Genomic DNA, 17,889 nt, shown 5'->3' on the forward strand with positions numbered 1-17,889 from the left:
AAAATAATAATTTACATTTCAAAATATTCATTTAGACCTTAAATCAATGACTTCCCTTCTTCTCTTTTTGTGGTTCATTTTGCATACCATACATCCCTGCATATTTTATATGAACTAAACCATTCGGTAATCCATTGTTACACCATCAAAACTTCTTTACACTGTTGAATTTATCTTAATGCTACCAGTGTTTTTAAGTGTATACAATTTTCACCCAAATAATCAGTAAACATTTCCCAGTCTTCTTTAAACATATATTCTTCGTTTCTCTTATTCTTTCTATATGTTAAATCTGCAAGCTGCGCGTATGCCATCAGTTTAAGTCGCCATTCTTCTTTGGTTGGGACCTTGCTTGTTTTCCATTTTTTACCTGCTTGCTCTTTTATGCAGGTCCTACAAGGAGAACAGAGCCATCTTGCACCAGATTGGACAAATGTTTTGTGTACATGCTGGAAACTTGGGTGTGCTTACTTAAAAGGAAGCGCCTCATCATTGCAGAAGCAAATAAACTTTTGGCAGTCACCCTCCCATCTCTCTCCAAGCTGATGTTAGGATATAGTTCTGTTCCACCTTAAAAGGAACAGGCACCACTGTTGTGTGTCACATGCCTGTTTACTTCCAGCACAAGTCTGCTGGGAACTTCCGTTTGCTATTGTTTTGCTGGACACGAAGGGAAGCAGACATGTTTTTCCTTTGTTCCTGAACTATGCTGAATAAATGCCTGTAAATAATGCTTATACATGTCTCTGTCCGCCACTTCCGTTGTGAGAAGTTATTCACTCTGCTGATTAGAGCCTGCCAAGTCTCTAAAGGTATCTGAGGCTTGTGTCGCTGATGCTGTACCGGGACCCGGAGTTCGCCTGGCTGCCGGCCGGTGGCTGGAGCCAGCTGGGGGCCTGCCAAATACCCCCATCTCCCCGGACGCATCCCAACAGCTGCACCATCTATTCTTCTGCACCCATTGACCCATTTTTAAAGGGACGGGGGGGAGACAGACAAGAAGGGCGAAACAGAGGAATGAGTTGCTAATTCTCTAGTCCTGCTTCAGTTCCTTGAACATTACCCTAATATGAAGAAAAGGCGGTGATGATAGAAAGGGTCGCCTGACCAATTTCTTCTTGGCAGACTGTGTAGCATGCAAGAGCAAAGCAGGAAGGCAATTCTCGGTGGTGGGTGGTGAATGAGTTTAGACGGATAATATAAAAGAGTTTTCTAAGCATGCATTTCTCCATTGCCTTCTTAGGGAAGGGACAATCACATTGCTGCTGCTCACACTCAGCGGAGGAAATGGGCAAGAGGAACATCAAAGTATCCCCAGTCAATAAGTGGAAATCCCAGGAAATGAATCAAATATATATGTGACAACAGTCCTGGCCAATTACAACTTGGGATCTGAGTGAGGCACCAGTTCAGTCTCTTGAGGGGGGATTATAGTAGCGGGCCAGAGGGTGTCCTGCCTCCTATTTTCAGGAGGAATTGCCTTAGTGGAAAGGTTCCATCTCAGGGACTCCCCCCCCCCCGGCACCCTGCTTTGACTCAACCCCAATTTAGTAAGGGTGTTATTTTGCAAAGCAACAGCATCCCCTGCTGTCAGGGGGAGAAAAAAATTTTGAAGATTCTAATCTTACAGTTAAAGGTAAAGGGGACCCCTGACCATTAAGTCCAGTCATGACCCACTCTGGGATTGCGGCGCTCATCTCGCTTTATTGGCCGAGGGAGCCGGCGTACAGCTTCCGGGTCATGTGGCCAGCATGACTAAGCCGCTTCTGGCGAACCAGAGCAGCGCACGGAAATGCCATTTACCTTCCCGCCGGAGTGGTACCTATTTATCTACTTGCACTTTGACGTGCTTTCGAACTGCTAGGTTGGCAGGAGCAGGGACCGAGCAACGGGAGCTCACCCCATCGCGGGGATTCGAACCGCCAACTTTCTGATCGGCAAGTCCTCGGCTCTGTGATTTAACCCACAGCGCCACCTGCATCCCATGGTTACTAAACTTCATAACTACATTCTGCTTACAGAAAAGAAAAGTGAGGCACCTCTTATTTCTCTCTTTCTGCAAACCAAAAAGTACATTTCAAATGTGCATTTCAAATGATGTATACTCAGCCTCCGATTACTTTCTCCTGTTAGGCCCAGCAGTCTTCCTTAATTTTTTAATCGTAGGAAATTAGGAGGGGGGGGGGACCTATGCAATCAATATTTTGTGCGACCTTAATGCTGTTAATCCCTTTATTGGCACTGCTGGAGGCCCCAAGAGGCTAGTGCAATTCTATCCCCTCTTGTACAATGAAGTGGCTCCTTACTGTTGCAAAGCTGACCAATTTAAGAGCACCATATGGAAGAAATGTAGTTTTTAATCAATTGCAAAAAAATACGTAAAGACCAAGCTTCCCCACTCACATGTGACAGAGGTTAGAGAAACAGAACAAAAAGGGGAAAGGAACTTTAAGCATTCAAAGGTTAGCACCAACTTCTCTATTCTGTATAATTACCTATAAACCCTTTGTATGGTTAAGCATGCTATAACAGAGCAAGAATCCTCGTTCTATCACAGCGAGGCTAACAGGTGAAGAGGTGCTGGTCTTGTGTCTCAGCCACAAATGCCAGGAAGGAGAGAAAGGAGAAGCAGCTGTTGCCCCATGAGCTACTCATCACTTGTTGTGCCAGGAAGTCCAGGGGGAAGCCAAGGTATAGCCACATTGAAGACACTCGTGGATTTGCAGCTGCGTTAACTTTTGCACTGCAGCAATCCGCTGGAAGGGATGCGGGTGGCACTGTGGGTTAAACCACAGAGCCTAGGACTTGCCGATCAGAAGGTTGGCGGTTCGAATCCCCGCAACAGGGTGAGCTCCCGTTGCTCGGTCCCTGCTCCTGCCAACCCAGCAGTTCAAAAGCACATCAATGTGCAAGTAGATAAATAGGTACCACTCTGGCAGGAAGGTAAACGGCGTTTCCGTGCGCTGCTCTGGTTCGCCAGAAGCGGCTTAGTCATGCTGGCCACATGACCCGGAAGCTGTACGCCGGCTCCCTCGGCCAATAAAGCGAGATGAGTGCCGCAACCCCAGAGTTGGTCACGACTGGACCTAAAGGTCAGGGGTCCCTTTACCCTTTACCTTTAATCTGCCGGAGAAATCTGCTCCTCTTAGAGGTAGAGATGGCAGTGCAATACATAAGTCACAGTTTCCACATGTATATGGATACAGATGTTTGATATCAGCTGAAGAATGAATCCAATCCTTCTCAAACTGATCTGTGTATTCACTATTCCAACCCTTTACATTCAGTACAGATTTTTCAGTAGCTAGGAAAATGAAAGGTTAGCTTCAGCTACTCCAAAAAGGCATGGTTTTATTAGTAGATAGAAATCCTTCTGTTACTCACAGGGTATATGAAATTAGCAATTTGTAACACTTCAATCTTTTATTAAACTGTTTACAAAAATAGCAAACATTTCTGTCTTTTACAACGCTATCCAGCATACTATCCCAATACGAAAGTTAAGGCCGTCAAAAGTTTCCTTCAGGCTCATTATGTAATTGCTTTATATGTTAAAAAGTTGGAGGACAAATTGCTTATTTACATTTCAGCTATAAATATCAAAAAAATGGCAGGCGAACGGCTCATTTGTGAGTAAGGACTCCTGGTGTGAATGTCTGTTGAAGGGAAACGTATCAGAGCACCAGTTGCTTCAAGTCGGCATTTTGTGTGATGCACCTGGCAATGTACCTTGCAAACTTTTTGAAAGGCTGCAGGAAGTAAAAGCATTTGAAAAGGGCAGAGTGGCATAGCTTATGTTCGCAAATAAATGGGAGCACCTTTGAAAATTAAGGTACAATATAAAATTATTCCATCTCACTGGAGTGTGTTAAACGTATAAACAAAGAAAGCAGCAGTCCCAATTTTAGGGCATTGAGAACCTGTTTTACAATTTACTTTCAGATCAGCAAGTAACCAGAATCCTCAGAAGGGGAAATTTCTTCAATGCACTATTGCTAGTGGAAAAATCTCACCTTGGGCGGGAAAAGCTTATATTTTACTATAATGATCTCTACAGTGTAGTGAGAAGCTCCCTTCTTGCAAAAGCGTCCTCATTCATTCTCAGTGGAGTAACTCAACCTGGAACGAGTCTTGAGATCAACAATGGTAAGCCAGGAAAAGACAGGTCTCTGTCAACCAACTTATCCCATTTAAAAGACCCTATATAGTCTTAAGGGCAATAGTCATCATTCACCCTTCTAAGCTTAACGGATTAATTGCACTGCAGCGGTTTGTCATTCAGGAAGCACAGAACCCGATTACGCTGTCTGAACAAGGTGCCACTAATCCTACAACGCAGCAAATACTAAAATTCACGTAGTATCTACAATTTGATATTAAAGACTCATTCAATGATTTCCTAGTGCATTTTCAAGTTTCTTACTCAGTGTATTCACGGTCATAATATAAATTTACTTCTGCTATTCTAGAACAGAAATTCTAGAACAATTACCCTGAAAAGTGATCTGATAAGTTAAAACATTGAAGGAAGAACAAGATACGCACAAGACTGAAGCCAACGGACTCTCTGCGCCCAGCCTTAAAAACTGAATTAAAAAAACTGAAACACTGAACTTTATTCAACCTTCCAGATTGCTATCTTCCCTTCTTCCTTTCCAGAGCCGCTAAGAACGTATCTGTCCTCTGCTGAGCACAGAGCTTTCACCGTATCGATGTGCCCAACCAATTCTTTCTCCACCGTTTTCTTTTCCACATCAACCACATAGATCTTTCCTTTGGTTTTGCCTTGAGAAAGACCTCTGCCGCCAACCCATATCTGAAAGGCAAACACGTCCTTTTAAAACAAAATACTGTATTTCCATTGTGAATGTAAATATGGATTATTTTAATCATTTATTCCAGCAGTAACAGGAGCAACTGCAAGAAAGCAAGGAGAAGGGAGACACCTCAAACTGGTGACTAATAGCTAATTTATTAATACAAGTACTAATGCCCAGGGATGCGGGTGGCGCTGTGGGTTAAACCACAGAGCCTAGGGCTTGCCGATCAGAAGGTCGGCGGTTCGAATCCCCGCGACGGGGTGAGCTCCCGTTGCTCGGTCCCTGCTCCTGCCAACCTAGCAGTTCGAAAGCACGTCAAAGTGCAAGTAGATAAGTAGGTACCGCTCCGGCAGGAAGGTAAATGCATTTCCGTGCGCTGCTCTGGTTCGCCAGAAGCGGCTTAGTCATGCTGGCCACATGAGCCGGAAGCTGTATGCCGGCTCCCTCAGCCAGTAAAGCAAGATGAGCGCTGCAACCTGAGTCGGTCATGACTGGACCTAATGGTCAGGGGTCCCTTTACCCTTTACTAATGCCCAACTTATTTTGGCATATGTGATCACCTTCAGGAGACACAAATATATATCTCATCTTTAATGCCTCAGCATACATTTCCGAGAAGGTGTTTTGTTGAAACAGGAAAACAGAGAACTATACAGTAATATGGATCAACTTGACATGTTAGCTGCATAACCAAGTGAAGTTTAACATTTAGTAACCATGTAAGCTAGCATCACCATCTGCTTATATTACCGTACTTTTCCATGTATAAGATGCCCCCTATTTTGGGGGACTATAATTTAAGAAAACGGGGGAGATGGCACAGAGTTGTTGAGCTTTGGGGGGTGGGTTGTTGACCTTTTTGGGGAGGGTTGCCAAAAATCGCTCACCAACACGCATCACAAAATCCGCCTCTTGACTGTCCTCTCGCTGGCAGAAGCTGCCAATCACCCGCCCTATTACCACAGCGCCAGCAAATCAACACCGGCCATTGACACAATAACCATAAGACGCCCAAAAGCCACTGACAGCCGCGGCAACAACCAATCAAACGTCCACCCTATGCACTATCCATGTATAAGATGACCCCAACTTTTAAACATACATTTTACAGGAAAAAAACCTGGTCTTATACACGGAGTAGTACGGTAATTGTTATTTAAATTAAAATAAGGTATTTGAGACTGCCCACTCCATTGTGAGTAAATTATAAATAGTTGGTAGTTATAACTAGGAAGGGGAGAGTATGGTTATCCACAGGCTGTCAGATACAAGCAAACTGATAAATGACAGAACACACCATTTTGCCTTCACTAATTCTGGATGCGTCATGAAAAAGCTACAGGAGTCCTTGAAGGAAAAATACAAAAAAATACTTTCCAAGTGTGGCTGGTTCATTAAACAACGAGAGGATTATAGCTAAAGAACCCTGAAACCAAATCCATGAGCCGAACAGAAATTTTGGATTTGTGATGTGGCAAATCTGAGAGGAGCTTCAAAAGCAGTTTGTAATTATAGAGAGGGGAGAAGTTAATTCAATGAACCACAATTCGATGGAGTTAGCAAACAGCTCTTGCATAAACCTAGGCGGACTTCTGTATCATAGCTGAGATCACTGAATAAGCCACAAGAGGCAAACAGAGTTCCTTTGCATCCGATTTACCTGGTTTTTAACTTTCATCATACACGTGATCTCTGAGCAGTCTTGCAAGCTGATCTTTTGAGAGGGTGTCGAGAGATCAGTCATGTTCCAGAAATACAACTCAGTGCTCGCTGAACATGAGGCCAACACTTGCTCACTCTGAGGCAAAAGTGAAGAAAAAGGCAGGGAGAATACTCATATTAATGCAAAGGATTGTCTAGCACGTTTAGGTTAAGGTGGTAGTAACAAATCGACTACTGTTACATACCTCGGGGAACAACTGGAAACAGAGGAAGGGCGTAGCTCTCACATTGTCTTCCATTTGTACCCTTTGCCGAATAATACCATTTGTTGAGAGGACCAGAATACAGCTCCCTATACCTTAAAACAAACATTCATAAAGCGCTTAGTCACAAAGATATTATTGTCTCATTAAAGTAGAAATGAAGATGGTGGTGCATGGATCCTTTACAGTAAATACCGTATTTTTTGCTCTATAAGACTCACTTTTTCCCTCCTAAAAAGTAAGGGGAAATGTGTGTGCGTCTTACGGAGCGAATGCAGGCTGCGCAGCTATCCCAGAAGCCAGAACAGCAAGAGGGATCACTGCTTTTGCTGCACAGCGATCCCTCTTGTTGTTCTGGCTTCTGAGATTCAGAATATTTTTTTTCTTGTTCTCCTCCTCCAAAAAACTAGGTGCGTCTTATGGTCTGGTGCGTCTTGCAGAGTGAAAAATACGGTAAGTAAATACAAGGCATGACCGAAAAGTAGGGTGAATCACCCCTGTACGTGATAATAGGAACTGCCAGATTCACAGAAACACGTGGGAGGTGTCTGTCCGTATCTCAGCTAACATAGGCACATGTGTCTCAGCATTTATTTGACGGCCTACATTCATGTGGCAGCTGTTTTGTTGTTGTTTAGTCATCTTAGTCGTGTTCGACTCTCCGTGACCCCATGAACCAGAGAATGCCTTGGAAACTCTCACTTTCTTCTCAAAGCTTCTCCTTTTTTATTCTTGGCAAAATACTGGAGTGGTTCTCCAGTTCCTTCTCCAGGTGGATCACATTTAGTCTAAACCCTCGGCCATGACCTGTCCGTCTTGGGGCTGTTTAGTAATAATAACTTTATTGTCATTGTACAACCTCCCTCCCCCACCCCCAAACACTCAATCTCTTATCGAACAACACACCACCTCGCAAGTCAATTTCGCTATGTTATTTTCCGTTCAACAGCCTAACAGCCCATGGATAGAAGCTATTTTTTAGCCTGTTGGTACGGCTGATTATACTTCTATATCTCCTGCCCGAGGGTAGAAGATTAAAAGGGTGGTGGCCGGGGTGTGAGTCATCCCGGAGAATTTTTCTCGCTCTCCTAAGGCAACGATCCCTTGCGATGTTAATAGTGCAGTGCGTCGTGACTGAAAATGGAGAAGAGAGTCAATATGAAATTCTGTTTCAAATGGGGTAAATCGGCATCGGAAACCCACGAAATGCTCACAATTGTGTACGGAGATGAAGCTGTAACCCGAAAGACAGCGTACGAGTGGTTTAAGCATTTCCGTGAAGGACGGCAAACCATCAAAGATGACCCTCAGTCTGGCAGACCGTCAACAAACTGAACGGCAGCAAATGGCGACACAGTTCAAGAATTATTGATGTGGGATCGGCGTTTGCCCATCTGAAGGATGGCAAAAGGATTTCATATCCCATGTGAAATCGTTCCTGAGGTTACTGAGTTGTCCCAGCCTCCATATTCTCCCGATTCGGCCCCACCAAATTTCTTTCTTTTTCCAAAACTGAAATCTACACTGAAAGGGCACAGATTTCCCAACATTTCACATGTCCAAGCTGCTGTGACGAGGGAACTGAAAGCAGTATGAAAAGAGGACTTCTCCAGAAGTTTCCAAAAGTTCTACGAACATTGTCAATGGTGCATTGTATCAGATTTCTGTCCGATTTCTGTGACCATTCACCCAACTTTCCGGTCACACCTTGTATTTTTTTTTCTAACCTTAACACTAATATTCTTAACTATGGAATAGTTTAGCAAAAGGATATACAGTGGCACCTCGAGTTACAAACGTCTCGGTTACAAACGCTTCAGGTTACAGACTCTGCTAACCTGGAAAGGTTACCGTATTTTTCGCTCTATAGGACGCACCCAACCATAGGACGCACCTTGTTTTAGAGGGGGAGAACAAGAAAAAAAATTCTCCCCCTCTCTGCTCAGCGCCCCTTCAGCGAAGCCGCAGGAGAAACGGAGCCCCTTCCATTTCTCCTCCCGCTTGGCTGAAGGGGCGCTACGCAGCTCCCCCTCTCTGCTGAAGCCAGGAGTCTTGCTCTCCCGGCTTCAGCGAAAGGAACCCGAAGCCTTTGGAGCACAGTGCGAGTTCCCGCTACGCTCCAAAGGCTTCAGGGATAGCCACCTGAAGCCTTTGGAACACAGCGGGACCTCGCGCTGCACTCCAAAGGTTTTGGGTTCCTTTCGCTGAAGCCAGGAGAGTCTTGCTCCCTCTGCGCTTCAGAGGCTTCGCGTTGCTATCGCTGAAGCCAGGGAGCTTGCATTCGCTCCAGAGGACGCACACACATTTCCCCTTAATTTTTGGAGGGGGAAAAGTACATCCTATAGAGCGAAAAATACAGTACCTTGAGTTGAGAACTTTGCCCCTGGGTGAGAATGGAAATCATGTGCCGGCGGCACAGCGGCAGCAAGAGGCCCCATTAGTGAAAGGATGCCTCTAGTTAAGAACAGTTTCAGGTTGAGACCAGACCTCCGGGACGAATTAAGTTAGTAACTAGAGGTACCACTGTAAATGATTCATAGGAAAGAAAAGAGAACATGTTTGGGACCCTAATCTGGTTCACTGCACCGTTTGGGGGCTCCCCCTATTTTCTGGTGCTGCCTTCTTCCTATTAAGCATTGAAGGGAAATACCAACGCTGTTAGGAAAACTCCTGCTTCTGATAGGAGTTTGTCAGGTTCATGAGCACCAGGTGAGCTCTCTTCCTAATGCAGATAAATGCTTACACGCCTACATTTGCAGCAAGGAAGAGTCTTCCCAGAAATGAAATTTAAATTAATCAGTCCCACGGTTTCAGCTGTAGTCTGCTAAAGTTATTATAAGCATTTGGCTGACGGTCTCCAAGAAAGAGCAGGGGAAGGCTGAAGGTGGCCGATTTCTTATGAATCAAAGTCAGATGTGGCTTCCCCAGCCTCTTCCTTTTAAATTACATTCTTTTCAGGTAGATGAAGACACAGGAAACTTACAGCACCAAAGCCTGTTACTGTGGAATTTGATAGCAGTCAGAGTTTCACAGGGCAGCTGGAATCGGTGGTTGACTTTCAAGGTGCTGATGTCCCACATAATCACTGTCCCGTCCACGCTGCAAGAATAGGCCTCACTGCGCATGCGCAAGGAAAGTACGTGATGTTAGGACATGTGTTACAAAAAAATTTAAAAAGTCGACATAAAAAGTAATACAGTGGTATCTCGGTTTTCGAACATAATCCATTCCGGAAGACAGCTCGAGTTCCAAAACGTCTGAAAACTTACGCAAGACTCAATACGGAAGCCATGTGGCACATTCAACTTCCAAAAAGCATTCAAAAACTGAAGCATTCACTTTCAGGTTTTCGATGTTCGAAACCAAAACGTTCGACTTCCGAGATGTTCAAAAACCGAGGTACCACTGTACTGTGGTTGAGGTAACAACATGTAATTCTATTCATGAGTCACTATTTGCCCGAGAAGTCTGTGTGTGTGTGTGTGTGTGTGTGTGTGTATTGTTCAGTCTTCAAACATTACCTTTACCCCTCCTGCTTTTAAGCTAAAAAAAATCGCATTCCAAGTTTTGTGATATCTAGATTCTAGCCTCCCTTCAATGCAATCTTTTAGCTCATACTTTCCAGACAAATGAGTAGTCGCCGCAGAGGGAGTGAACTAAAACTTGTCCAATAACATTTCTCCTGCTTTAGGGCTGCGCTGCTGTTTATATCCGTAAAATAGCCTACTATATCCAATCTCATGAATTAGATATTGAGACACACACACACACACACACACTACTGAGGAACCAGCTTTTGGACCTAAGACCTCAGCTCAAACCTGGTGTCATCCAAACTGGTCTGCTCTTATTTCAAATGTGCTCATACCTCCCCAACATCCACCTGGACAAAAGGCGAAAATGTGACTGGAAGACGAATTACATACATTTTCTAGTTTCTAAGCTCATCTCTTCGCAAGGAGTTTTCTTGCTATTTTGACACATCTCATGGATTAGAAAGTTCTGCAGGCGACAGGAGAGAGCCAGCCACTACCTCAGGGCAAGGAACCTTTGGACCTCCAGAAATTATTGGACTTCACCTCCCAATCAGCCACAACCAGCATGACCAGGAGTCAGGGATTTTGTAGTGCAGGACGACAAGAGGACTGCAGGTTCCCCGTCTCTGTTTTTCACTTAAAATTTATAGGTGAAATATTTCAAGTGGATACCCAGACATGCACAAGAGAACAGAAATGTTTTACAAACTGGTGCATCATCCAGCTTCTCTTGCAAAAACCATGAATGGTTGTAATTCCCACAGCTCTTGTGTGCAACCCTTTTACTGCGCTTCCTTTTCCCTCCCCATGAAATTCCTCATACTTAGACATTTGGCTTCATTGGGTTTAAAAAATTGAACTTCTCACTAAAATTCCCCCCACATGCTAAGAGTGCACAGTTGCAAAGCTACCCCCTTGTATTCCAACAATAGTTTCCACTAAGCTTTGTTAATAAGTTCTGTGTCCTCTAGGTTTTGGGGGAAATGAATTCAAAGCTGCTCTCCATTTTTTCACCCAGAGGTGGGCTGAAAGGTAGAGGTCCCTAAGGGACTCAGAAATTCCTCAAGCTACTGCCTATCAGAAGGTTCACAGCCTGGTTTTTGGCAGCACGTCATAGTTCCATTTTGAGGGAAACACTTTGAGGAAAAAGAGGGTACACCAATAGAACTCTCTCTCTCTCTCTCTCTCTCTCTCTCTCTCTCTCCTGGTCCCTTACACTCAGGATACAATCCCAGTTGGTCTTTGAACAAGAGAACCTGCCATACTATATATTCAGCTGACCTGGAGCTGCTATCTCCATTTTTCACAATGATGTCCACAACTTCGGAGCGATGGTCGTTCAGCTGCTTATTGCAAGACATGCTGTGGGTGTTGATCAAATAGATAATGGAGTCCTGAGAACCGATCCAGACTTGGCTTTGTTCCACCATTACCATACAATTCTGCATTTGTAAGGAGAAGAAGAAATACTCAGCAAGACTATATCACTGCAACATGGAAGCTCTCAATATCACACCAAATCCCTGAAAAGCCTTGATGATTCTGAAAGACACACAAATGTTTTCCAGAGGTGAAATTCCACTTAACTATCTGTAACCTTGAGTCTCTTGGATGGGCAGTTCCCTATCCCAAACACTGTTCTCTGAGGGAGGAGAAGCATCTGTCTCTACTGAACTTAAGGAAACACCTGCACCCCTTTCTGACATATGTTGCATAGAAACCTGCGCCTCTCAGGTCCTCCTTGAAGTCTCTTTGCCCCCATCTCTCAGTGAAGCCTTGAAGAATTCCAAACAGTGTGCGTCAATTTCATTAGCATTATTTACCTCCCAAGAAAAAAACACGGGTGGTTTTCCTTCTGCGCCATTCCCTGGATTTCGTGACACAGTATATCTGGACAGAATATATTGTCACATAAATAACAATGAAACATAAAAAAACCCCCAACACAACTCACATCTACCAAAACAAAAACTAAAAGGATGGAAAAGTTTAAAAAGTCAAAACGCCCATGTGCATTTCAATACTTTTTGCTAGCAAATTAAAAATTATGCGGTACTTGCACAGCGTTGCTTACCAGTTTAGAGTTTCCTACTTTAAGATAGTGCTGTATGGACCACGTAGATGCATCGAACACGACCACCTTCCCTTCATTTAAGGCACACCATAATTTTGGGTGGGCATCCCCCTGCTTTTCTGCTGGATCAAGTTGCCCTAAGCGTTGGAAGGAGAAAACAGTGACACACTTGATATAAAATACGTTTGAACCAAATACATTATCGAGCAATGTACTACCTAAGAGTATACATCTGACTATGCCATCTTACAGATTGGGTTGCTGGGGAACACTGTGAAGAGCAGCTGTATTTCTGATGCCTATTAACGTCTCCCTCAGCTGTTACCTTTTTCACTAAGAAGTGTTTTTCTTCAAGACGGTCCCTGTATTTTACAAAGGTTAACAGAGCCAAGAATGGAGAGGATGCAGCTTTCAACCCATCAGTTTTACTCAAATACCTGTTCCTGAACTATTTCCAACACAGGTGGTGATGATAAGAACCACTCTTCAGCTTAAAGTACCGGCACTTTCTAGACTGGGAGGAGCACAAAGAGAAGAAACACTTTTTCTGGTTGCATAGCCAAAATAAATTATTTTGATACTATGCTATACTACACTGAAATGCTTATATGTTCCTTTGACTGTCCTTGAATCTTCCTGACATGTTTGTCACCCTTTTCTGCCACAGCCTCTGAGAAACATTGCAGTACGGTGTTCACTCCTGAACTACTCTGTCATGTGTCATTTAGCCCAGGGTTTTCCAAACTTGTGTCTTCAGCTTTTTCTACTTTGGACTACAAATCCCATCATCCCTAGCTAGCAGGACCAGTGGTATGATGGGAATTGTAGTCCAAAACAACTGAAGACCCAGTTATGGGAAACCCTGATTTAGGCTACACAGAATAGTGTGATAAATAAAGGTACAGTGGTACCTCAGGTTAAGTACTTAATTCGTTCCGGAGGTCCGTACTTAACCTGAAACTGTACTTAACCTGAAGCACCACTTTAGCTAATGGGGCCTCCCGCTGCTGCTGTGCCACCGGAGCACAATTTCTGTTCTCATCCTGAAACAAAGTTCTTAACCTGAAGCAATATTTCTGGGTTAACGGAGTCTGTAACCTGAAGCGTATGTAACCTGAAGCGTATGTAACCCGGGGTACCACTGTAAAAGGTAAAGGATCCCTGGACGGTTAAGTCCAGTCAAAGGCGACTATGGGGTTGCGGTGCTCATCTCGCTTTCAGGCCGAGGGAGCCAGTGTTTGTCCACAGACAGCTTTCCAGGTCATGTGGCCAGCAGGACTAAACCGCTTCTGGCACAACAGAATACTTCGAGGGAGGGGACTTCCGGGTTGGCGCCATTGTTTAATGGCAGATTCCCTCCGAGCTCCGGAGGGAATCGGCTCCGTAGCGTCTGGGTCTGGCCGCTGCGGCGAAGCGGGGACCCTTAAAATCACAGGCGCGGATGCCTGTGAACACAGAGACTCGGCGGGCACCATTTGCGCCCCCCCAATCCGGGACGGAGCCTTTTTAAAGGCTTCGGAACGGAGGCAGGGTGAGGCGTGGTGCTGAGAGTACTCCCTCGTCTACGGAGTGAAGCCGCAAGCCATTGACAGAGAGCGCCAACTTCTTCTTTTGATCGATTGGACTACAAAACATCAACCCGTGAGTAATACGGAGATTGGAACTTTTAAAAAAAAATTCTATTTTGGATCTGGAACGAGCGGGAAGGGGCTAAAAAGGAAGTCCACCCCCCCCCCCTTTGTTAACAACTTAAAGCAAAGGACCGAGCAGCTAAGGTCGAGAGAATCTGTTTTTTGCTTGTTAATAAAAGATCTTGACTTCACGGTTTTAACATTATAAGAAGATTTACTGGAGGATAAAAAGAATTTTTTGGGAGCTGAAGTTTCACCCCCCCCTAGACTCGGGAACGTCCTATGAGAAAGCCTGCTGTATTGAAGAGTTTGACAGCTGTCAAGTTAGCTGTCAGTCAGCTAGCTGTCAGCTGGAAAAAGAGAACATTGTTTCTGCTGTTTCTGCTGGTTTATTCGGTATAACTTGTTGAAAATAAGGAGGGCTGATACAAAATAACTGGACTTTTGGCTTTGAGCTGAAAGGAATATTAAGGAACTAAAATCCCCCTAGAGGGGTAATAGGGACATTACATTACAAAAATGGCTGGAGCATGTAAAATTCAAGCAGAATTGGACAGAGCATTTGTTCTCCTGGGAAAGTTACAAGAGGAGTACAGTGCTTTGTCTACAGAGGTTTCAGTACTATACTTGACAGTAAACAACAGTCTTGAGCCTGATAAGGATTGGAAACAGGAAGCCCATTCAACTGAACAAATAAATGAAACTGAAAGTGTTGACATGATGGAACAATATGTTGCTTTTGAAGAAAATGAAGGAGGAGCTGGAATTCTGCAGGAGTCAAAGGAGAGTTGCAATATGAGGCCTGACATGATGATAAAAAAGGACAATAAAAATCGGATGTGGAAAGCCCGGTCTGAATGGGAGTCTGAAAAATGGAGAGATCCCCTTTGGAGGAGATCTGAAGACCTGAGGATTACAAATTTGCTGAAGGTGAAAGTTGGAGCTTTGGGGACATATGGATTTGAAAGAAATTTGAAACAAGAGTTGGAGTACCCCATAGGCTCTGCTTTTAAGTGTGGAGGACGGGCTGGAAGCAACATGGATCCTGTTGGGCCGGAGCCTCTCCGAGACTTGGGGTTTAACATTAAGGACTATCAAAGAGACCGGCAGAAAGGAACTGAGAGAGATATAAGGGCCTCGGACGTGAGATCTCCAGGCTAAATAACATAAAGACTGATGGATATTGGTTGGGCACTGGAACCGGGAAAAGGGTGGGTGGAGGTTGGGAATCCAAAGGGTATATAAGTATAATCTGCCTTGTTTTTTTTTTATATTTTTTGTTAGCTGTATGGAAATTGGGAAAACCGTGGAAGGGAAATTTTGGTCGACTTTAGGAAAAAGGTTTAAGAATATTTAATGAGGTATAAGTATTGATATGTAATTTTGATAAGGTAAAATTGGTTTTTCTTTTCTTTTTTAAACTAAATGAAAATAAGGCTGGTAAAAATAAATTGAGGAAATGGAAAAAAGAAGTAAAGTAAAATAATAGCATGGTGGAATAAATGTTTAAGCTAGGGTGAAGAAATAAGTTAAGGACTTGCTGAATTGACAATTTAAATTGGAATACAAGAAGGGGAGGTGTGAGGAGGTCTGAGAAATAGGGTCAAGGAAAATAAGTATCTGAAACTTTATGTGTTTTTTCTATTTTTCTGTTAAGTTTTGAATTTTATGTATTTTTGTGTTGTTTTTATTTTGTTTATTTTTTGTTTTTGTTTGTTACATGTTTCTTGAAAATACCAATAAATATTTAATTTAAAAAAAAAAACAGAATACTTCGATGGAAATCAGAGCGCACGGAAACACTGTTTACCTTCCTGCCGGAGCGGTACCTATTTATCTACTTGCACTGGCATGCTTTTGAACTGCTAGGTTGGCAGGAGCTGGGACCAAGCAATGGGAGCTCACCCCGTTGCGGGGATTCGAACCGCCAACCTTCCAATCGGCAAGCCCAAGAGGCTCAGTGGTTTAGACCACAGCGCCACCCGCGTCCCTTTGTAGTGAGATAAATATTTGGGCTTGGAATGAGGGTACCAGAGTCCTTATTGCCTCCTCACCTCGGCCATATATCTCACTAGTAGGCCTCTTTCTGTTATCTACCCCAACTTGTTGAGAAGCCAACATACCCCATCCCGACACACTGGGGTGCTGTAATGTCACCGAGTTCCACCAACTCCAATTGTTCCCTGACACGCACCCCTTCCAGGAATACAGTATTCCATACCTGGTGTGTAAAGTAAGACTTCTACTGCTTGTGGGAAAGTTTCCCCAGCTGACGGATTAATCTTGTGCTTGAGCGTTTCTCTTGTTGTTTTGGGGACCATCATGGGCACTGAAGAAGAACAAATACATGTTGTTGTTTTTCAAAGTTACTATCAGGCCCAGTAGGATAAACACATGCAAATGCCTGAACAAATAAAGGCCAGTCACAGAACGAAAACAGAAGTCCGTTTGGAAGGCAGTCAGAATAGTCACACAACAGGTCCCAGCATCTCTTGCGGGGGCGCAATTAGTGCCGGCGCCGTCCGTTAAGAGTTCGGGTGTAATCTTTGACACCTCCCTTTCCATGGAGGCGCAGATTGCAGCTATAACAAAGGTGGCATTTTTTCTTTTTTAAAAAATATATTTATTAAGATTTTCAAATTTAATACAATACGGGGAAAAAACATAAAGTCAAAAAGAAAAAAAAGAAGAACAAAAAGCAGAAAAGATTAAAAACACATAAAGTTCACAAAATCTATTTTTCAATAACATATTTCCCAGACTTCCTCATACCCCCCTTTCTTGTATACCAATTCAAATTGTTAATTCAGCAAATCCTTATCCATAATTTTTAACCTATTTCTATGCTTAATATAACATTTTATTATTTCACTCTTTCTCTTTCATTCATTTCCTCAATTTATCTTTGCTAACCTTATTTTCCTTTAATTTAGTCCGTTTTAAAACAAACCAATTTTACCTTACCAAACTTCAACATCAACACTTGTGCCTCAATACACATTCTTAAAACATTCTTTCTAAAGTTGACCCAGATTCCCTTCCACGAATTTCCCAAATTTCATACACATTACCAAAACAAAATAAAAGTAAAAACACATTATAATTATGTACCCTTTGGATTCCCAAGCCCCAGACCCCCCTTTCCCGGTTTCAGTCCCCCACAAACAAAGGTGGCATTTTTTCATCTCCGCCAAGCTAAGCAATTGGCTCCTTACCTCTCTCGCCCTGACCTAGCCACTGTGATCCACGTGATGGTCACCTCCAGACTGGAGTATTGTAAGTCGCTCTACGTGGGGCTGCCCTTGAGACTGACCCAGAAACTCCAGCGGGTGCAGAATGCCATTGTGAGACTCCTTACAGGGTCCTCGCTGCGGGATCACATTCACCCAGTGCTATACCAGCTGCACTGGCTCCCGGTGGAGTATAGGATCAGGTTTAAGGTGCTGGTTTTAACCTGTAAAGCCCTATATGGCCTAGGACCCTCGTACCTACAGGACCGCCTCTCCTGGTATGTCCCACGGAGGACATTACAGTCTTCAAACAAAAACATCTTGGAGGTCCCAGGCTACAGGGAGGTTAGGCTGGTCTCAACCAGGGCCAGGGCCTTTTCAGTACTGGCCCCGACTTGGTGGAACGCTCTGTCACAAGAGACTAGGACCCTGCGGGACTTGACATCTTTCCGCAGGGCCTGCAAGACAGAGCTGTTCCACCAGGCCTTTGGCCAGGGCACAGCCTGACTCCCTCCTTTGGCAATCTTCACAGAACTCTAGCCCAATGGTTGCCATCAATTTGATTTGAATTAATTTTATAATGAAATGATTTTAGAATGTTGTATTATTTTATTGTTGTTAGCCGCCCTGAGCCCAGCTTCGGCTGGCGAGGGCGGGATATAAATAAAATTTT

At 43.8% G+C, this 17,889-nt stretch overlaps 1 protein-coding gene across 1 annotated transcript in view; it reads right to left on the bottom strand.

The window, feature by feature from the left end:
* Window positions 1-4,601: 4,601 nt before the first annotated feature.
* DENND3 (DENN domain containing 3) overlaps window positions 4,602-17,889 on the bottom strand; it is a 48,768-nt gene continuing 35,480 nt past the window's right edge. The window contains exons 17-23 of the mRNA XM_053395190.1: window positions 16,208-16,315; window positions 12,356-12,492; window positions 11,563-11,723; window positions 9,729-9,862; window positions 6,728-6,840; window positions 6,481-6,618; window positions 4,602-4,816 (exon numbers count right to left, since the gene is read on the bottom strand). Coding sequence (XP_053251165.1) covers window positions 4,616-4,816; window positions 6,481-6,618; window positions 6,728-6,840; window positions 9,729-9,862; window positions 11,563-11,723; window positions 12,356-12,492; window positions 16,208-16,315 — 992 coding nt within the window. The 3' untranslated portion in view covers window positions 4,602-4,615. The remainder of the gene's footprint in view (window positions 4,817-6,480; window positions 6,619-6,727; window positions 6,841-9,728; window positions 9,863-11,562; window positions 11,724-12,355; window positions 12,493-16,207; window positions 16,316-17,889) is intronic.

This window comes from Podarcis raffonei, chromosome 7 (assembly GCF_027172205.1).
Source record: "Podarcis raffonei isolate rPodRaf1 chromosome 7, rPodRaf1.pri, whole genome shotgun sequence".
Lineage (NCBI taxonomy): Eukaryota > Metazoa > Chordata > Lepidosauria > Squamata > Lacertidae > Podarcis > Podarcis raffonei.